This window comes from Scyliorhinus torazame, chromosome 3 (genome assembly GCF_047496885.1).
Source record: "Scyliorhinus torazame isolate Kashiwa2021f chromosome 3, sScyTor2.1, whole genome shotgun sequence".
Lineage (NCBI taxonomy): Eukaryota > Metazoa > Chordata > Chondrichthyes > Carcharhiniformes > Scyliorhinidae > Scyliorhinus > Scyliorhinus torazame.
In genome coordinates, this window is record NC_092709.1 from 153,977,817 (window position 1) to 154,000,070 (window position 22,254).

At 52.4% G+C, this 22,254-nt stretch overlaps 1 protein-coding gene across 3 annotated transcripts in view; it reads left to right on the forward strand.

Moving 5' to 3' along the window:
- The window catches only part of cc2d2a (coiled-coil and C2 domain containing 2A), a 294,925-nt gene that overhangs the window by 68,018 nt on the left and 204,653 nt on the right, over nt 1–22,254 (forward strand). For all 3 annotated transcript variants that reach the window (XM_072496407.1, XM_072496404.1, XM_072496406.1), the window contains exons 12-14: nt 2,763–2,899; nt 3,010–3,141; nt 14,737–14,946. In XM_072496407.1, the coding sequence (XP_072352508.1) occupies nt 2,763–2,899; nt 3,010–3,141; nt 14,737–14,946 (479 nt within the window). The remainder of the gene's footprint in view (nt 1–2,762; nt 2,900–3,009; nt 3,142–14,736; nt 14,947–22,254) is intronic.

Sequence of the window (22,254 nt, forward strand, 5' to 3'; positions counted from 1 at the left end):
CTCATCGCAGAGCGGGTTGTCCTCATCCTCCATCCCATGGAACAGACCCTCTGTCACTGCCAACCAAGTGCTCCCGGCTCGTTGTGCATGCGGGTGGTCCGGTGGAGTGGGAGGTGAGGGTGATCAGTGGTGAGGGAGGTCGGTGGTGAAGGAGTGTGATATTGTGGTGTCCGTGCTCCTGCCCAGCAACCCCACTCCCCCCTAGTTGGTGATACATGCGTCGGCTAATTGGTCCCGTGCTCGCTGGCCCTGCCGATAGCGTAGTGCAGCCTCCCGTGCATGGCCAGCCCTCATGTCCCACTCATTGTCCCCCTCCCCCTCACCCTCCTCATCTGACGAGGCCTGCCCTTGCCCTCATCCTCCTTCAGCACATCGCCCCCTGCTTGTCTATCTTGCGGAGGACGCAGCAGACCACAACAATGCGGCCGATCCTCCTGGCCTCGTACAGAAGGGCACCTCCAGAGCGGTCCAGGCACCTGAAGTGCATCTTCAGGACCCCGAAGCACACCTCAGGTCGCACAATAGGCCCATTTAAGAGGGTCTCCGCGTTTTTTGGCCTCCGTACAGGCGTCATCAGTCACGACCGCAACGGGTAACCCCTGTCGCCCAGCAACCAACCCCACAGCAGGGGGTGGTGTGGGGGAGTGGGGGGGTTTCTCGAACATGCCGGGGATCACAGATTGGGCCAGTATGAAGGACTCATGCACAATACTTGGGTATCTGGCGCCGACGTGCAGGATCTTTATTTGGTGGTCACAGAACACCTAAATGTACATCGAATGGTACCCCTTTCGGTTGGTGAACAGTGGCCTATTATCCACCGTAGGGTGATATGCACCCCATCGATTACCCCCTGGACCCGGGGCATCCCGGCGACGGTAGCAACGCCCACTGCCCGGCCATCCTGGTGGGCGCGGTCCACAGGGAATTGGATGTACCAGTCCGCAAGGGCACCTGTGCACTGATGCCTGTGAGATGCCGGACAGGTCCCCACTCGGCGACTGGACCGAACCCGTGGCATAAAAGTTCAGGGCGACCGTCACCTTGACAGCCACCGGTAGCGGGTGTCCTCCCCCACTCCCACGTGGTGCCAGGTGTGCCATCCTGTGGCAGATGTGTCCAATAGTCTCCCGGCTCATTCGCAATCTCCTCCTGCATGCCCGGTCCGAGAATTCCTCAAAAGACATGCGGCGCCGGTACACGCGGGGCCTCATCTGGCGCCTCCTTGGCATCACCACCACCTCCTCCCCCTCTACCTCACGTTGTTCCTCCTCATCCCGTTCCTCCACCTCCTCCTCAGCCTGTTGGGCGGGTGGCCCTCCAGCCTGAGCGGCTGCCACCTGCCCCTCTGCGGCCCACTCCCCTGCTGCAGCCTCCGCCTCCTCTCTGCGCCGTCTCCGCTGGCGCTGTCACAGGGCTGCATGCAGTGCAGCAGCCCCCGCCACAGCAGCCAACATTGCTGGGTGGTTACCAAACATAATCCTCTGCAAGGGTTGAGGGAAAACATGTCATCATGGTGTATACGCCCGTGCACAACCAGGTACCATGGGCTACATGGTTGCCCTGGTTGGCAGAAAGCACGTCCATTACGGGAGCCCGCGGTCCCCCCCGCGAATACTCCTACCACCTCTCGCAGCCGCCTCAGCCAACATGCTGGTATCATGGGGCGAAATTCTCCCCCAACAGCGCGATGTCCGCCGACTGGCGCCCAAATCGCCGCCAATCAGACGGGCATCGTGCCGCCCCAAAGGTGCGGAATGCGGGGCTAGGCCGGCGCCGGAGGGATTTCCTCCAGCTGGCGGAAATGGCGTTTGTTGCCCCGCCAGCTGGCGCGGAAATGCGGCGCATGCGCGGGAGCGTCAGCGGCCGCTGACAGTTTCCCGGCGCATGCGCGGTGGGGAGAGTCACATCCGCCTCCGCCATGGTGGAGGCCGTGGCGGAGGCGGAAGGGAAAGAGTGCCCCCACGGCACAAGCCCGCCCGCGGATCGGTGGGCCCCGATCGCGGGCCAGGCCACCGTGGGGTCAGATCGCCCCGCCCCCCCCCCCCCCCCCCCCCCCCCCCCCAGGACCCCGGAGCCCGCCCACGCCGCCTGGTCCCGCCGGTAAATATCATGTTTAATTTACGCCGGCGGGACAGGCAATTTCTGGGCGGGACTTCGGCCCATCCGGTACCGGAGACTTCGGCGGGGGCGGGAGCGGGATTCACGGCGGCCAACGGCCATTCTCCGACCCGACGGGGGGTCGGAGAATGACGCCCATGATTTTTTATTGTTGGTTAGAAGCATGCCATCAGGAAACCAGTCCATCCGGGCCTCAGAATCACTGGGGCCCCAGAGAATCAGCCGTCGGGGCGGAAAGTGCGATCCTACAGGACGTGTGGTGGGCGCCGTGATTCCGTCAGGTTGGGGGGTCCAGGGAATCCGAAATCGGCGCAAAACCGATGTCAAGCCCGATTTCGGTGTCAGAGCTGATTCTCCGGCCGATCGCGTTTCGAGATTTCGGTGCGATGTCTCGGAGAATCCAGCCCTTTATTGTTTGTTGAACGCTGACTAAAACCGATAATGCTGATGAACTGTATGCTTAAGTGAGTAATGTTTGAGTACTCGTTGAGGTTGTTTGACATTGGTGTGAAATTAACCCACATGACCCACATGGAGTTATGTAGAATTATTATTCCCGATTCAACAATGTTGGGATTTTTGGTCTTTATACCTTCCCATGAAAAGTATAGCATTATTAATGTTGTATTCTTGATGTTTAGTGTCCACATCGGAAAAGGTTCCCGAAAACATGCAGCCGCGGTTTCTCGAAGATGAAGGCATCTATGTGGGCGAAAGACCAAAAGTTTCCAAATCTAACCAGAACATCCTAGAGAATCGTCTCCTTAAAAATGAAGAGGTAGGTAAAAACGGGTTCCCCCATTTTAAAACGAAATATTCATTACATTTTAGAAAAAAAAAACCTTTGTTTAACAGCTTCAGCAAAAGTACTTTCGTTCACTATCCTAGGGAAAAAAATGGTTTGGAAGTGATGGCAGAATTATAGCCTTAGCCAACCCTATTAAAAGGACCCAAACTAGGCCTTCCATGTTCTCACTCCATGAAAAAGTGGATCCTGCGATTGAAACGCTGTATAAAAAGGTAAGTAAAACATTTTAATATGTTTTTTCCCAGACTAATGCATTATTTCACAGTTTCTGAAAGTTTATCAATTTTCGTAGTAAATATTAAATCAAATATCACTCGGGCGATATATTGACAAGAAAGGAACCTGCAGGTTGCGAGTAAATCCAGTCATATGTAGACCTGATGTAAGATTATTGATGTAAGGGAAGACCTTCAGGTTATAGGGCAGGATTTCCCACTCCCTCAGCGGCTTGACATTGGCTGCTTGCATAACCTTCCTGTCGCACCCGAAGTCGGTGGCCATTTGCATTGATCACCAGCTGGGCTGCGAGGGAACCCGCCGCCGAGGGGCGGGGAGGGGAGGCCTTTCCGCAGACTGGAAGATCCTGCTGGAGGGAAGGGTCAGAAAGTCCTGCCTGTTTCTTCAGTTCATGCGTGTCCAGATGATGGAGCTAATTCTCAATCTGCAATTAGAGGCCTTGATTTCCTTTCCTTCTGACCAGATTATAATTTATTGGTGAACCAACATAAGGGGCGGGATTCTCCGACCTCCCGCTGGGGGTCGGCGTGAATCCCGTCCCCGCCCCCTCCTAATTCTCCGGCCCCCCCAAAATTGGCGCGGTGTGAGTCGCACCGCCCGCCTTGGAGAATGGCGGGGTCCCGCGCGACTCAATGGGCGCCGGGGCTGTCCGAATTCTCCGGCCTGCGATGGGCCGAAGTCCCGCCCGTCTTTTGCCAGTCCCGCCTGTGTAAATTGGAGTAGGTCCCTTATCGGAGGGACCTGGCGGCGCGGGCGGTCTCCGGGGTTCTTGGGGGGGCGCGGGGGGGATCTGGCCCCGGGAGGTGCCCCCAGGGTGGCCTGGCCTGTGATTGGGGCCCACCGATCCACGAGCGGGCCTGTGCCGTGGGGGCACTCTATCCTTTCGCACCGGAGGCTGTACCGGTCCGCCATTCCCGCTGCGGAAACGAAGCCCTCTGCGCATGCGCGGGGATGATGCCAGCAAGTGTATGTGCCAACTGGCGCCGGCTGGCGGAGGCCCTTCAGCGCCGGTTGGCGTGGCGCCAAACCCCTTTCCCATCGGCCGGCGGAGCGCAAACCACTCCGGGGTGGGCCTAGCCACTGAAGGTGCGGAGGATTCCGCACCTTTGGGGCGGCCCGACGGCGGAGTGGTTCACGCCACTCCGTCCCGCTGGGACCCCCCGCCCCGCTGGATAGGGGAGAATCCCGCCCTTTATTTCATGCTTAACAGGACTCCAGAGCAACTAATCAATAATGTTACAGTAACAAGCAATTAAACAGTTATTATTTCAAGCAGGCCCTTAATCTGTATCGATAACAATTCATTCTGTATTATTTATGTATTTCTGTATTATATGTATTTCAAATCTCTCTCCATTTCTGAGACATAAATAGTTCCAAAAAAACAATTTGATAAGCTGCTCATGATAAGCATGAATAAGTTTAAGTAGTTCTGTTTCCTACAGATTGGAGGGGAGCTAATGTTACCCCGCTATTCAAAAAGGGAGGCATAGAGAAAACGGGGAACGATAGGCCTGTGAGCCAAATGTCAGTAGTCGGGAATCATGGAATTTACAGTGCAGAAGGAGGCCATTCAATAGAGAGCGGCTGGGACATTCAGAGGGCGATGTCAGCGACACTCCAGCAGGTCCATAGCCGATTGGAGGAGTCCCAGAGGCTGGGGGCGCAGGAGATGTCGCCGGCAATGCGTGGCACCGAGGCCAACACTGTTAGGTTGGCAACTACAGTGGACAGCCTGGGTGCACAACGTCAGCAACATGTGTGGTAGTGTCCAAGGCGTGGCTCAGTCGGTGGCCATGGCTGAGGGCCTTTCCAGCATGTTCCAGTTCCTGGGGGACGTGTCCCAGTCCTTTGTGGACCTTGATGAGGTGCTGTGGACACCATGCTACAGACATTGGGGAGGCCGAGCCAGATGACAAGAGGGGAAGCTGGGGTTTGAACCAGCCGCCCCTCTGTCCCAAGATGACTCCCAGGGCCCTATGGACACTGCCCGAGAGGACAGGGTGCTGGGTGCCAACCCGGAGCTACTCTATGGAGTGGCGACAGCGGCCACCAGCTCCCTCGAGTTTCATCCCCCTGACAACGGTGTATCTCAGAGTCAGCATAACAGGGTGGCACGCAGGGTATGTGCCGCTGGCAAGTGGGCTGGGGCACTCCAGCTGCAGGGCCCCCAGAGGATGCCCGTCAGAAGCATCGAAGGCCATGGGATCTGTAAGCCGCAGGCTGCCTACCCCTCTGATGTGCATCATGGGGACACATCGAGATGCAGCGGTAGAGAACGGAAGTCTAAGCAGGTCGAAGATCACTGAGATGGGGACTGCGGGGGAAGGGAATATGGGATGGGGGGTGGGAGAGGGGTTGGAAGGGGTGGGGAAGGGGGGTCGGCACCATTGGGAGCTAGGGGTAGTTGGGGATATATATGTACAGCATTAAAACACGTTGCACCTGAGAAATATGATGCCTCAGGCACTTTCTTCGACAATGTGGTCCGACCCCTGCCCCAGGTCCCTGGGCATGGTGGTCCGGGACTTCTTCCCCTTCCTCCAGCTCCTCTTAGTCCACCGCCTCCTTGTCCTCCTCAAGAGGTGGGCACATGTTCCCCCCCTCCACCACCAACATGTCTCCTTATGCTGTGCCAGGTTGTGGAGGGCACAGCAGACCATCACAAAGCGGATGACTCTCTGGGAGGCGGTAGACCACTAGAGCGGTCAAAATATTGGAACTGCATTTTGAGGAGTCCGATGCACCGCTGGCTGACAGCATGGGCCTTGTTGTATCAGATCTCCGCATCAGTCACCGGCCTCAATCCTTGCGTCATTAGCCAGGGCCTCAGAGGGTACCCCTTATCCCCCAAGACCCAGCCACCCATCCTGGGGTGGTCCTCAAAGAGCTTGGGAATGTCCACCTGCCCCAGGGTGTAGCTGTTGTGCACACTCCCTGGAAAGCGTGCAAACAAGTGCATGATCTTCAGGTGATGGTCACACATGAGCTGGATGTTCAGAGAGTTCTGTTAATGTAGCCCTGAAAGTTACTGCTGCTCTGAATTTCTATGCCAGCGGCTCGTTTCGGGGCTACCTGGGTGACCTGTGTGACATTTCCCAGTCAGCAGTGCACAGGTGCATAAGGGAGGTCACAGATGTGCCCTTTGAGATGGCACACATGGACATCAACTTTGACTGAACCAGGACCATGGGCTTTGCCTGCATAGCAGGCACAGGGGCCGGGTATCATCAATTGCACCCATGTGCTTCTGCGTTCCCCATGGAGGCGGAATTCAGGGGATTTGGATGCAAGGGTCTGGATTTTCTACACGCTTCTGCCCACGTAGTAGCACAATCTGGATAAAATCAAAAACATTGGGCAAAATATTGTTGAATCTGAAACTAACTTAGTAATTCCCAAAATAACTTTTGCATGTTCAATGATGTTCATAATGGGCTGGGGAATTTGAGTGCCCAGGAACCCATAATGCCATTAATCCATCACTAATGAGCAACAGCGACCAGCAGTCAATTGAAAGATTGGATTCTCCGCTGCCCGATGCCAGCAGAGAGATTCACGATTGGGCGGAGAATCCAACATTGTCCAAAAAACAGGATTTCCGATGCTCCAGTCTTCCACTGGCGGTGGTATTGAGGTCACGCCCCATGCCAACGAGAGGATGCAAGTAGACCGAATTGATCCATTTGCATCCTATTAATGGGCAGAACACTGGATTCTTCATGCCTACGTGATTCCCCGGTTCTCTGAGCAGGGAATCACATGTGCATGGACTGGTGCAGGTATTTGTCAACATTGCCATGGCCCGGTGGACTAAGGAGGTACGTTTTTAAGGTAGGTGCCCCCAAAGGACATTGGAGTGCCCCCCTCCACCCCACAATGGAGATTCTGCTCCCCCCACCACTGCCAGACACCCCCATAACAGAGACCGCTGCCTGGAAGCTAAAGAGCAGTCCAGACAGAAAGAGTGAAAAAAAAAAACTGCTTTAAAACTCACCTGTTCCGTTCCCTGCATCTGCTGTTAAAATTGCTTTCACTAAGCTACTATTGACAGCTTCCAGATAGCCAAATGTCTGGATTGTTTAGTTTAGTTTTCCTTTACGCTTGAATGGATCTCAAGTACCCTGCTGTGAAACTAACCACAACGTTTATAAATATCTTGCTGTGATTGACAGACCTTGACCACATCAAAAGCAGTTAAGTGCTTTCACTTCCTCTTTTCCTGAGCAGAAAGCAATTTCTCATTGATGCCTTCCAGGGTAAAGGGTCTCAGGGGTTTTAAACGCTGATGATGTGGTTTTCGCTTTCTAGGAGTTTACACCTGCTGCTTTCCCTACTTGAGCCAGCAGGTGCAGGGGACAGGTGACTTTTAAAGCAGTGATATTTCCATTCTTTCCGTCTGGCCTGCTCTTCAGCTTCAGGGCAGGGGTTTCTGTTATGGGTGGTGGAGTCTCTGTTGGGTTGGTCGGGTCATCCCCATTCGTGCATAATGTGCGGGGTGGGCAGCCGCCATAGCATGCTATCGGGCCACCCGCTCAAAATGGAAGCCCGATAGCGGGATCCCTTGTAATCCCGCCATGCGTAAATGTGCACTGCAAAGGACAGTGAATCTCCTCTGGGCTCCGCTCCCGGCACAAACGCTCATATGAGGCGATTCATCTCCAGCGGGAAAGAAGTCTCCCAAATGGAGAATCCTGTCTGAAATCTCACTCTAGGCTGGTTCTCGCACTGATGCTAGAATTACTTTAAATTGTTTTAAAATAAGATCATTAAATCCAGATTTGCCCTTGGTACACAAGACCAGGGGTCCACTGAAACCTTTGATTGACCTGCTTCTTCAGCTGCAGCAACTGTTTAACACATTTTCAGTTTTGATTGGTTTAATTCAGTAATCCAAGGCCAAATTGGTAAAGTTTCAGTCAATAATCCATAATATTTGATAAACTGCTCAATTTGCTGATTCATGGATTTGAATTAAGCAGCCGAGTCTGCGCATAGTAACTTCACCTCAGCACAATTGTGCAGTACCCAGCCCAGCTCGGTGCAGCATTTTCCTTTCTGTGTCCTAATGTTAGGAACTAGATATCATTTTAAGCAAGTTATATATCTATTTTGTGGGTATTAGAACTAGATACAGCTTTATGTTTAATTTATAGTCATCTTATTCGTGTGCTGAGAAAGGCGAACCCTGGGTTTGGTTTAATTTCACGATTTTTATGAGGTGAAGCCGGCAAGTTTGGAGGTCTCGTTGTATACATGCATTTTCTTTATGACGTTCTCTGGCTCTTGAAGGGTTGGTAGCTTAAGATAGGAACCAACTGTGCCGTTGCCTGGCAACAGGGGTCCAGAGAGCGACCCACAGAGACACGGGGGAAACAGAAAATCAGTTTCAGCCAATTTAGTCAGCATTGCAGTTCATGAGTGTGCCACTGATTGCCAATAGTTAACCTTTTGGAAACCTAGACCCCAAGGATTGAACCCCAAGGTGCAGACTCACATCGACATAACAAAGACGTGTCACAGATATGGCCCCTAATACAAGGCATTCTGGCCAATTCGCTCATCAGTCACCCCGTTCACAGGATGACGGGAGCGGGGGAGGGGGGGGGTGTCTTGTTCCCCTGTGAGGTAAGAGTGCAGGTCCATTGAATGCACTCAATTACCCTCGCTCCTCACCCAAGGAGGTTGGGGATCACACAGACTGCTGAGGCTTGCTAATGATATAATGTATTTAGCTATAGGATGGACTTTTAAAAAAAAAAAAAAAAGATTTAGAGTACCCAATTATTTTTTTCCAATTAAGGGGCAATTTAGCGTGGCCAATCCACCTACCCCTTTGGGTTGTGGGCGTGAAACTCACGCAAACATGGGGAGAATGTGCAAACTCCACACTGACAGTGACCCAGAGCCGGGATCGAACTTGGGACCTCGGCGCCGTGAGGCAGCAGTGCTATCCGCTGCGCCACTGTGCTGCCCTCGGGTGGACTCTTAGGGTAATTCTAGAGTTTACGGTGTGGGGTTGGGAAGAGACGCCATTGTTAAAGACACCTGGTAACAAACAGTTGTGTAACAGCAGCAAGCAGGGCGATTCTATAGAAATGATTCTGTAGAAGATAATCTTTGGAGAAATGCAGTCAATTGTGGAAGAGGTTGCACAGCTGGTGTGGGAGAATAATGCGCCATGGTCACCATCACAGAAAATGCTATCCATAGCTTCAGTTGAAGCCAGGTTTGGTGGTTTTGGAAACCTAACTGGAGATGTTCAAAAGCTCCACTGACTATCGACAAACACAAATTTCTGTTTTGCACAAGCCTCCAAACCAACTATGCTAAACGTTGGTCATTTACTTCCTGATGAGCAGCAATACATTGCCAGTGTTAGCTAGATAGAAAACCCTGTGATAACTCCATAATGGAATTGCACAATAACCCTCCCAGTGCTGAATTATAAGACGACTATGTTGAATCAAATTTGTAAATGATGGGAAGTAAAACATTTGGTGTTGACAGTGAACGCCAAAAACAGAAGAATTCTGAGGTTAAGTAAAGTACAGCCGAGATATAAAAATTGCCGGAACAGATTTGGGCTACTTTGAAGTTTGTTTGGGCAGAATACATGCATTCAGTTTAGTCATCAAGTATTCTTGTTACGGTGGTTCATGCCTTCCTTGGGCTATAAAAGACATTCAAATCATTGTGCAAATCACAAGGGCAAACCTTGAGCATTTTGCCAGTGTTCTGAACTTGGAGCTTAGATTATAACCTTGAAGTTAATTCCCTTATTATTATTCTCTTGCAGAAACTGCTGGCACTTATAAAAGGGTGATCTAATAGTATTGTCTACAATAATTGTGTATGTTGGTCTGAATGACAAGTTAAGACTTCAGTACAAAACATCCACTCCAACAAAATATTTAATCATAGTTTTATATAGAGCCAAGTAAAAGCACATTCCTGTTTGCTCATTCACTTTTCTTCATGATTAATTAGTCCGCTCCGTGCAGAGATTCCTGTCACTCCAAAGTGATGGATAATTGAAAGAACATGAGTTTCATCTAATGTTTTCTTTCTTCCTGGCCCTTTCAAGCTGGAATGTTGAGTGTGATCAGATTTATTTTCAGGAAGCCAAGTGCTTCATGGATCGGCACGATGGCACAGTGGTTAGCACTGCTGCCTCACATCGCCAATGACCCAGGTCCACTTTCAGCCTTTGGGTCACTGTCTGTATGGAGTTTGCACTTTCTTCCCATCTCTGCGTGGGTTTCCTCCGGGTGCTCCGTTTTCCTCCCACAGTCTAAAGAAGTGCAGGATTTCCCTTGCTAAATTACCTCTTAGTGTCCAGGGATGTGCAGGTTATGTGGGGTTATGGGGTTACAAGGATAAGGCAGGGGAATGGACCTAGGCAGGATGCTCCTTCAGAGGGTCAGTGAAGATGGGCCAAAGTGCCTCCTTCTGCACTATAGGAATTATATTCTACTCTAGGAAGTAGTGAAACACAGATATGCTGTTGGTCACTCTCTGATATCACCTGTGAATTGTTTAAGGGGCCCATCTACATTAAGGATGAAGTTACAGGCAAAGTTGCACATTTCATTTCTTTCCCCTGAATTTCCAGGAAAGTTTGCCTGGTCTCCTGCCATAACTTTGACCGGAAATTGGCAGAATTCCAAGATAATCGGTATTAACAGTTCAGAGTGAATGTTCACATTGTTTCTCTGGAGGTTTCATCATCCTCACAACAAAGTTATCATGGGTTGATACAAGGCCATTGTATTTTTTTTAGTGATCATGAAGCAGATACTGAATAGAATCGACTGAGACAATGGTTCACAAACTTTTTGGTTGATGTATCCCATTTCAAATTCATAATCACATTTAAACTATAATGATGAATACCACACATGAAGAATATTTTAATAATGTTTTTAAGAAAACATCCAAATTTATGAATTGTGAGAAAGAGTAGGCCCCTCAGCCTCTCGAGCCTGCTCTGCCATTCAAAATAATCACTGCTAAACTGATTTTAACCGCAACTCCACATTCCCATCTACCCCCGATAATCTTTCACCCCCTTGCTTATCAAGAATCTATCGACCTCTGCCTTAAAAATATTCAGTGTTTGCTTCTGCTGCCTTTTGAGAGTTGCAAAGACTCACGATCCTCTGAGAGAAAAGATTTCTCCTCATCTCTGTCTTAAATAGGTAACCCCTTACTTTTAAACAGTGACCTCGAGTTCGAGATTCTCCCACAAGAGGAAACAACGTTTACAAATCCACCCTGTCCAAGACCTCACAGGATCTTATACGTTTCAATCAAATCGCCTCCTGCTCTTCCGAGCAGATCCAACCCTATCTCAAAAGACACTCCCAATTCCAGGTATTAGTCTAATAAACCTTCTCTGAATTATTTCTAATGTGTTTGCATCTTTGCTTACATAAGGGGACCAATGCTGTACACAATGCTCCAGATGTGGTCTCATCAATGACCTGTATAAATGGAGCCAAACCTCCCTCCTGTCCCTTCCATTAGCTTTCCTAATTACTTGCTGTATCTACACACAGACCTTTTGGAATTCATGCTTTAGGACATCCAGATCCCTCTGCATTTCAGAGAATCTCTCATCATTTAAATAATATGCTTTCTTTTTCTTCTTTCTCCTAAAATTTCACATTTTCTCACATTATACTCCATTTGCCAGATCGTTTCCCGTTCACTTACCCTATCTATATCCCCTTGTAGCCTCCTTATCTCATCTTCACAAGTTACTTTCCTAACACTATTTTTGTGTCATCAGCAATGTTAGCAATCATATCTTTGGTCCATTTATCCAAGTCATTTATATAAATTGTAAACAATTGAGATCCCATCACTGATCCCTATGGCACACCACATTTTATCCACCACATACATGCCAACCAAAAATGATCCATTTATGCCTTTTCTCTGTTTCTGCTAGTCAGCCAATCTTCAATCCACGCTGGTATGTTACTCTCTGCACCATGAGTTTTTTCCCCCACAATAATCTTTAGTCATAGATACCTATTGCAGAAGGAGACCATTTGGCCCATTGACTCTAGAGCAACCCTCTGATAGAGTACCCTACCTAGGCCCACTCCCTCGCCCCATCCTTGTAACCCCACCTGACCTTTGGATACTAAGGGGCAATTTATCATGACCAATCCACTTAACTGGCACATCTTTGGACGATGCGAGGAAATCGATGCACCGGTGGAAATCCACGCAGATAGCGGGAGAATGTGCAAACTCCACACACAGTCATCCAAGGTAGAATTGATCCCAGGATTTGGTGCTGTGATGCAGCAGTGCTAACCACTGTCACCATACCATCCATAATGTGGCACCTTATCAAACGCTCTCTGGAGATCTCAGTACATCCACTGGTTCTTAAAAGGTTAGAGGCATTGAAAGTGGAAAGATCACCTGGTCTAGAAGGGGTACATCTAGACTGAGCAGCTTGGTCACAATCCTCTTTAGATATTGAAGTAGTGGAGGAGATCTGGAGGATTACGAATATTTCATATCTGATGGTAAAAGGGCAGAGGGACAAGAACGACTTCTGCAGACTTATCAGTTTAACATCAGAAGCAAGAAAACTTTTGAACCATTAATCCTGGATAAAGTTTATTGAGCTAATCAATGAAAAAAAGATGAATTTGTTTAAAAGATATTTGATAAAGTGCCACATCAGCCCACTGAATTAAAGGGGCATGGGCTGCATTGATAGGAAATCAGTTAACAGTCACAAAGCAGTCAGTATGATGAACAATTGTTTTCAGACTGGACGGGTGTGGACAGTGGTATTCTCCAGAGATTGTTGTTGACCATTACTCATTTTGATATATATTAACAACCTAGACTTGTGGGCAGCACGGTAGCACAGTGGTTAGCATAGTTGCTTCACAGCTCCAGGGTCCCAGGTTCGATTCCCAGCTTGGGTCACCGTCTGTGCGGAGTCTGCACTTTCCCCCCCGTGCTCCGGTTTCCTCCCACAGTTCAAAGATGTGCAGGTTAGGTGGATTGGTTATGATAAATTGCTCTTAGTGTCCAAAAAATGTTATGTGGGGTTACTGGGTTACAGAGATAGGCTAGAAGTGTGGGCTTAAGTGGGATAGGCCGAATGGCCTCCTTCCACACTGTAAATTCTATGATTCCATGATACATATAGAGCATAATTTCAGAGTTTGCAGATGATACAAAATTTTGAAATATGGTAAACAATGAGGAGGATAGTTACAGACTTCAGCAGGATGGTGAAATGGACAGACAGCTGTCCAAGGTGGTGGGGGTCGAGATGGAGCCATGCCCGTCTGTGGCGGTCTTCGAAGTGTCAGAGCACCCAGAGCTCTGAACAGGTAAAAGGACTCCCTGGCCTTCGCCTCATTGATCGGCAGGCGAAGACTTCTGCTGGGGTGGAAGTCGGCAGCACCACCCCAGGCCTCGGAATGGCTTGCAGATCTGGCCGCATTCCTGAGGCGAGAGAAAATCAAATTTGAAACGAGAGGGTCCGAGGAGAGATTCCACACCACATTAAACAAATTCACAAGCCTATTTATAGGCCTGTTTGCAGCCAGCATGTAGCTGGGAGGGGGGGAGGGGGGGGGGGGGGGGGGGGATAGAGAGCTATCTCCGGGGGGGAAAGGAGAATGGAGGGAGGGAATTGAGTCAGGTGGATAGGAACAGCCGCCCAGAGAGAGGGTTAATGAAGGAACGAGGAGCACAGGCCTCCCCTACACAGGGAAAAACCAGGGTAACTAGCAGACCAACCCTCCCTCGAGGACCTGAAGTCCATGGGGGGAGCTCCTCACCACCCCCCCCTCCCCATCCCCCCACCAGGGGAAAGACGCCTACAGACGAGCAAGGGGAGGAACCCCAACCGCAACAAGACACAGAAGGGGGAAACTGGGGACAACCCCTACCGCCAAGCGGCAGGCTCCCAAGCGGAAGCCGACAAACCAGTGTAAAAATCAAACACAGATGTAAAAATGTAAATATTATCCAGCACCAGAGCCCCAGTCACGGCTATGGTGACAGCAAGGGGCTCAAGGTTGGTTGTTCTGACCCAAGTACAGTTTTCTTTTTGGTTGTTGTATAATTCTCTATATGAGAAACCCAACTCTTATTCTTTTCTATTCTGTAACTGTTACTTGAAACACCAATAAAAACATTTAAAAATAAGAATTATTACAGCACATAAGGAGGCCATTTGACCTGTTGTGTCTGCACCAGCTCTCTGAATGAACAATTCACCTAGTGTCATTCCCCTGCCTTCTTCCACTAACCCTGCACAATCTTCCTTTAGATTGCCTCTATTGAAGCTACCCTTGTCCAGAGCCTTCTTTGGGAGTGAGATTGACAAAGTATGCTACTTTAGATTCACTATTTTCCTGACTTCGCTAACTGAGCAGTCATGTTAAGATAACTGAAACGTACTTAAGAGTGGAAATGTGAGAAAAAAGATTTTTTATAATTTGTGGAACTGAGAGTGAGTAAGCCAAGAATCTGTGGACGACTACCTAATCTTTTTATATTCTGTTACGTTGTAATTGCAGGCTGAGAAGTCCATGTATGATAATCGGTACATTGCTGGTTCAGCAGAGCTACAGGGACATTTTCAACTGGACATTGATGTTGCTGGCATCGCGTTCACACACCACCCCATGTTTAGCCGTGAGCATGTGTTGGCAAGCAAATTGTCCCAGCTGTATGACCAGTATCTATTTCGACAACAGAAAAATCTTGCCAACCTTTACTCTGATAAGGTATGAACATTTGGCCATGAGATTGAAGCTGTGAACACGTGACTGTATAACTCCAAAGTTCTGACAGGAATAAGAGTCAGGAGTGAAGAACCTAGTAGTTAAAGATTTCAAATGTAATTCCTAATTTGCAGACAGCGAAAAAACTTCATTTCTGGGGCGTCATTCTCCGACTCCCCGCCGGGTCGGAGAATGGCTGTTGGCCGCCGTGAATCCCGCTCCCGCCGAAGTCTCCGGTAACGGAAATTGGGCGGGGGCGGGAATCGGGCCGCGCCGGTTGGTGGGACCCCCCGCTGGATTCTCCGGCCCGGATGGGCGAAGTCCCGCCCAGGAATTGCCTGTCCCGCCGACGTAAATCAAACCTGGTATTTACCGGCGGGACCAGGCGGCGTGGGCGGGATCCGGGGTCCTGGGGGGGGGCACGGGGCGATCTGACCCCGGGGGGTGCCCCCACGGTGGCCTGGCCCGTGATCGGGGCCCACCTGTGCCGTGGGGCCACTCTTTCCCTTCCGCCTCCGCTACGGCCTCCACCATGGCGGAGGCGGAAACGACTCTCCCCACTGCGCATGCGCGGGAAACTGAGAGCGGCCGCTGACGCTCCCGCGCATGCGCCGGGAAACTGACAGCGGCCGCTGACGCTCCCGCGCATGCGCCGCATTTCCGCGCCAGCTGGCGGGGCAACAAACGCCATTTCCGCCAGCTGGCGGGGCGGAAATCCCTCCGGCGTCGGCCTAGCCCCTCAATGTTGGGGCTAGGTCGCCAAAGATGCGGAGCATTCCGCACCTTTGGGCCGGCGCGATGCCCGTCTGATCGGCGCCGTCTTTGGTGCCAGTCGGCGGACATCCCGCCGTTGGGGGAGAATTTCGCCCACGATGTCCGACAGGCCATTAAGTGAAGGCCCAATGATACAACTCAATATCAAAATGTGTAGAGAAAGCCATTTCTTTTGTATTCATTAAATACTCAATTTTTTATCTTTACTTTTGGTAAAATGTACACGCGTCATGGGCAGAATTTTACAGTCCCCCATTGGTAGGTAGCTTAGCCTATCCTCAATTCTGTGTGGGGCAGACGAGCCCTTGGCATTGACCTTGCTCGGGCATCAGGAGGGGAAAGGAGGTGAGAGGCGACTCCATCAAAAGTCCCCTTTGAGCATTGAGGACCCCCCCACCCCACCCCCTCATCAAGGTCTGTAAATCGTGGTTGCTCCAGTCTCTCCATAAAGACCCCCACCCTCCTCTTCCTACTCCCCCAAGCCCAACCTCCCCGCCTTACCATGTAATCACCCATACTTACCAGGTCCTGAATTCCAGGACTTTAGAATCTGGGCACAGCTTGAAGTCCGACTGTTGTCACTGCTGCTGGGACTACAGAGCTGCCGGCTATTCAGACTGACGGGCAGCTCTCTGAGGTGGGAATTCTGCCCGAGTGAGGGAAAAGCCAATTAATGCTCCAGTCAATTAACACTCTTTAGATTCAACAGTTCAGGAGGGAGATTGGAAACCCTGTTATTTGAAAAGTCCTGCCTCATTACACTAGTGTCACATGCAGTTGCTGCAGTCCAGAACCTGAACAGGCTCTGAAGTTTTTGAGTCAGGAATTACATGAGTAGTGTGCACTCTAATGATGACTGGTCTTTGTTCAGTATGTCGTATGATTATTGACTGGTGTTGCGACCAGGTGAGGAGGAATGAGCTGGTTCTCCTTTTATTCAACCCCCTCGGTTGGTCGCAACAATGGTTTGTTTAGAAACCTTTCTCCCATAACTGGATTTATTTTTAACAAGGAGCCACACACACACACATCAGCAATGTGTCGTGCTCATTGTGCTCTCGCTCGAGCGAATAGAAGCCAGTGAATAGTTGGAGAGGCCGAAAATGAGACCCGCGCCAGGGGCAAAAAAGCTTGCGATGCAACCGGCCCGCTCCTGTGGGCGAAATCGAGACCTCGCCATAGCATGGCAAGAAACCAATTATCACCACTTAAGCCCTATTTCCATACAATTAACGGGAGCCACCCCTTATCCAATGGCCTCCTGTGATTCATCGGCCTCCCCAGCAAGTGTTCATGTTGGCGCCTTTTAGTACTCCTTTTGAAAAACATGAACCTGGCAGAAGAGCTTCTGCAGGAAGACGAGGAGGAGAGTAGCCATCTTTGCTCACAGGAAAGCACCTTTGGTCCTGGGCTTGCCGGCCCAGTGCTCAGCTGGGAGGTGGACCCCTCTGCAGGGGGAAGGGTGGGGGGAGGCAACTGCATGCGGCACCACCATACCAACTCCTGGAGCATGTGTACCCATTTTGGGAGCAACCCCTGTCCCTGCTCGTCTGCCCCACCGACCGCCCATAACCCCCACCGACTGCCGAGGCCACTGGCCATACAGCTCAAGGCTATTGTTAATTGGGAATTGGCAATCGCGGTTAAGTGAGCACTTCACACAACCCAAGTGGATTCCCGTGGATGGGCGGGCCATGTAGCATGTCGGAGTCATTGCCTAGCATCCCAATCAGAGTGTGATGCCTGGACACTGTGCCTGAACACTACAGGAGGCAACACCACACACACCGCAGCCGAGCTCCGAACACCCACGGGGTGCCCATCGGCACTGGGACATGTCCACAGCCGGAGGGTGGGTGAGTGCATCAGAGAGGGGACCAGCACCCAGACCAGGTGACGTTATGCGTGGTGTCCGGGGTACAGGGTCTGGGGTCTGATGAGGGGGCCCCACTGCGGCTGGGTGTGCATGGGCAGGGCGTTCCGGGTGGGGGGCAGGGGGATCAATTGGGGAATTGAGGGTCCCGTGGTGGGAGCCTTCGCTGTTTATCAGTCCAGCACCATCTCATATTGAACACTATGGCAGGGATATTGGACCCAGCAGAGGTTGCCCTAGTGGTGTTGCTGTTGCTGTTCGGCCAGGCGGCCAGACGCCAGAGACGGCAATAGCAGCAGCGTCTGCAGATGCTCGAGGTGGCGGCCCATGTGCCAGACGCTGCCCTACAAGCAAGGGAGGGACCCAGGGGGGGGGGGGGGGGGGGGGGGGAATCCCGCCCCGCAACAGCCCAGGGTGTACAGGCATCACTGGTCATTCAAACAGATGACGGACAGAGCGTGTTGCAAGAGGCTTCACCTCAGCAAGGAGATGGTGTGGCATCTATGCCATGTCCTCGCGGATATGGCACCACATGGAGGAGGACACTGCAGCCCTGAACATTTACACCTCAAAATCCTTCCAGGGCTCAATCGGGGACATGTGTCGCATCTCGCAGGTCACAGCCCACAGGAGCATCAGCAGGTCACGGATACCCAGATTTCCAGGGTGGAAAACTACACCCACTTTGACATGGACCAAACCCAACAGGATGTTCGGGCAGCAGGATTCTTTGCCATCGCCAGGATGTCCCAGGTCGAGGGGATAATAGATGCCACACATGTTGCTCTGCGCTCACCGCCATCTGGGAGTGCCCTATCTTAACAGATCGGGGTTCCACTCCTAAACATACAGCTCGTGTGCGACTACCAGATGAAGATAATGCACGTGTGTGCACGCTTCCTGGCGAGTGTGCACTTGAGGTACGTCCTGGGACAGTCGGTCATCCCCGGCCTCTTCGAGGACCACCCCAGGATGGGCGGCTGGCGCTTGGGGGATCAGGGGGATCCACTGAGGACATGGCTATTGATGCAGTATGGAGGCCGGAGACTGAAGTGGAGGCCCATGTGGTCACCCGAGCTGTCATTAAGCGATGCATCGGACTCCTCAAGATACGCGTCCGATGTCTCGACCGCTCCGGTGGGTCGCCCACTTTGTGGTGGACTGCTGTGTCCTCCGTAACGTTGTACAGCAGCAGGGCAACAAGCTGGAGGTTCCTGATGAGGAACATGTGCCCACCTTCGAGGAGCATGAGGAAGAGGACGAGGATGATGAGGCGGCCTGGACCAGCAGGGGCTGGAGAACGAGGCCAGGGAGGAACCGGAGAACCAGCCAGAGGCTGCAGGACAAGCGGCAGCGGTGAGGATCCGGCAAGCCTGGAGGACCAGGGAGGCCTTCATACTCACCCGATTCACATAGGATGTGGCCTGGTCCATTATCGATACCTCACCCACGCCCCACCCCCATCTTCCACCCACCCAGGGTATGTGTTACATCACTCCAGGGTGCTGGGATTGTGTCGGCACCATCAGCGGGTCACTGTTGAGGACAGGGGGGTGATTGTAACCCGCAGAGAGCTGGGCGCGTGTGCTCCTCAATCTATGCCATTGTCTGACCCCTGCCTGTCTGCTGAGTGCTCGCTCACACCCATCACCTGCACGCGGTGTGCCCGGGGTGGGGGGGATGCCTGGAGAGAAGCGGCAAGGATTCGGAGGTTGGCCCGCATTGCAGAAGAAAGTGAAAGAGGCGTCATACTGGTTGTACTCAAGGGTTTTTAATATGTAATCCAATTCCCCACTCTCCCAATGGTGCCGCCCCACTCTCCGAAGCCGCCATTCTCCCCACCACCCCCTCACCCCTTATCTACCCCCCCACCTCACCCTGGTACATCCAGTGACCCTCAATGTGCTTAGCCCCCCTTGCTCTACTGCTACGTCTAGGTGTCTCCCCAGAATGCATATCTGAGATGGAGGCAGCCGCTGCTTACCTCGTCCCATGAATGCCCCTGGCGAACGTCCTCTGGGGGCTCTGAGGCTGGAGGGCCCCGGCTCACGTATCGATAGCACATGCATAGCCATGCTGCCCTGTCCTGTGTGCTGACCTTGAGACGTGGCCTCATCAGAGGGGTGGAACTCAAGGGAGCTGGTGACCATCATCCTCACTCCATGAGATGGGCCCGGGTTAGCCCCCAGCACCCCCTCCTGGTTGGTGCCCACGGGGCCCTGGGGTTTACCTTGGAACAGAGGAACAGCTGGTTCAAGCCCCAGCTGCCCCGCATCATAGGCTCTGCCAGCCCTGGTGGCTCCTCTATGTCTGCACCAAGGTGTCGATGCCCTCGGCGAAGCTCATCAGTGACTGGGACAAGCTCCGCAGCACCTCGGATATTCCCATCTGAGAGCATGTCCCGCAGAACATCATCAAGGTCAGCTTGGTACTGGGTATCATCCCCCAGCGAGAGGACATTCTGCCGAGTCCTCCAGCCATGGCCTTCACCTTGGACACCTTCACTCTTGGTGCCGACGTCGTGCACCAGGCTTTCCATTGCTATCCCCACTCAAGCAGTGTTGGTCTCGGTGCCACGCATTGCCGGCAACATCGCCTGCGCCCGTAGCCTCTGGGACTCCTCCAACCGGATATGGACCTGCTGGAGTGTTGCTGACATCTCCTTCTGAATGTATCGGCCGCTCCCTAACATCTCCATCAGCTCCGGTTAACTCTGTACCACAGGCTTAGCATTGGGCTGGGACCCCGCTGGGTCCTGAGATCCAGCAGATCTCTGACTGCTGTCTCGCCTGTGGGTTCCTGCCTCCACCTGATGTGTATCAGCAGCGGTGTGATGCTCACCAGACTGTGCCGCAGGAACCTGACAAACGTTTCCCACCGAGGTGTGTGTGTACCTGCGCAGGTGGAGGTTGGGGATGACAGCTGTGACGCCTCGATCGTGTCTTCCTCGGAGCTCTCCTCTGTGGTATTCTCATGGGAGGCTGGGCCACCAGAGATGGGTCGGCGCTGTCGGCTGGAGGACCTGCAGGAGAATGGACATGTGGTCAGTGGGAGGGATGGGTCAGTCAGTAAGGCAATAATAATTCAGGTTTGGCCCAGTGGTTCCTCACCGTTGCGGCTTCCGCCAACCTCCGCGTTGGTGACCGCACTGTCCTCGGCTACCCCGTCACCTCCAGGCCCTGTTCCTCGAAGATGGTGAGGATTCTGAAGTCCAGCATCCTGCCCTCAGTCTGCGCCCCTCTCCTGGCGATTGTGCGAGCGCTTTTCCTGAGGAGACACAGCGAGTGCATCGTTAACCACATATGTGGTTCACAGTGGTGAGGGGGCAGCTCTGAAGGAAGGCTTGGGGGGGGGTTGAAGGGAAAAGGGGGGGTGAAGGGAGGGTTGTGGGCTGCATGGAGAGTTGGGGGATGCTCGCAGGGGGACGGAAATGTCTCGGGGTGGGGGGCTCATTGGTGTGTACTCACCCGTGCTGCCCGGTATAGGTCATTGACCTTTTACGTCACTGGAGGCCAGTCCTCCTGGTCACACTCCCAGAGCTTGTAGCCTCCACCATCTTGTCCCAGGCAGCACTGGCTGTCCTGTGGCTCACCCTCCGGGACCCTCGAGGGAACAGAACATCCCTCCTGGCCTCCACCACTTCTAGGAGCCTGGCCAGGTCCACATCGCTGAATCTTGGGACATGTCTTCTCGGTGCTATGGTTCCGAGCTGGCTGGGGTTGGCTGAGCAAGTTCAGCTTAAGGGCTGCTCGACCTTGTTAGCGGGTGGCTGGTGAGCGCGGTCCTGGCGAATCAGCTGACGAGCCTTCATTCGCGGCAAAATGCCCGTGGGGCCAGGTTAAATGGACCAATTGAATTGAATAGCGTTGCCGGCCTTGCAGGGCTGAGCGCTGGGAAGCTTGCGACAGTTCCCACTCGCTAAAACACTTGGGGCGTGATTCTTCAGAAGGATTTCTGTGTTGATGCTGGGACTGAATCGGAGTTGTTCTACGGTCCAGAAAGTGGGCCCATCCCGGAACAATTCAGGTTGTGTTGATGGGCTAATACCGCCGCCACGTGGAACTAGTGCAATTCCAATGCATAACGGTGCTTGATTCACCGGGGTCAGGATTGGCATATGAGAAATTGACAAGCTGCAGCTGCATATGAGCACTGCACTCCCCACACACCCATGCCAAGCGGGCACATAGGGCCTCCATGACAGCTTGGGTGCATCTGTGCACCGAGGTCTGCGAGATCCCAGACAGGTTCCCACTTGGTGCTTGGAAGGACCCCATGGCGAAAGTAGTTCAGGGCAAATGTCACCTTGACGGCCACTGGGAGCAGGTACCCGCCCCCCCCTCCCCCCCCCCCTCCAACCCCCACAGTATGGTTCTCCTGCTTAGCTGGAGTTTTCGACAGCATACCTGGTTCAGCAGGTCCTCGAATGAAAGCGCAGCAGGTAGACACGAGGCCTAATGCAGCCTCCTTCACACCTCCTCCTCGACCTGCTGGGCGGCTGGTTCTCCATACACACCGGCTGGCTCACGTTGCTCTGGGGCAGGTTCCGCTGCTGCAGCTCCTGCTGGTACAGCCACAGTGCATCCGCCAGGGCTGCAGCGGCAAAGTAGATGCCAACCATTCCTGGTTGGGTACCAAAATCTATTGTCTGCAGGAGGTGACAG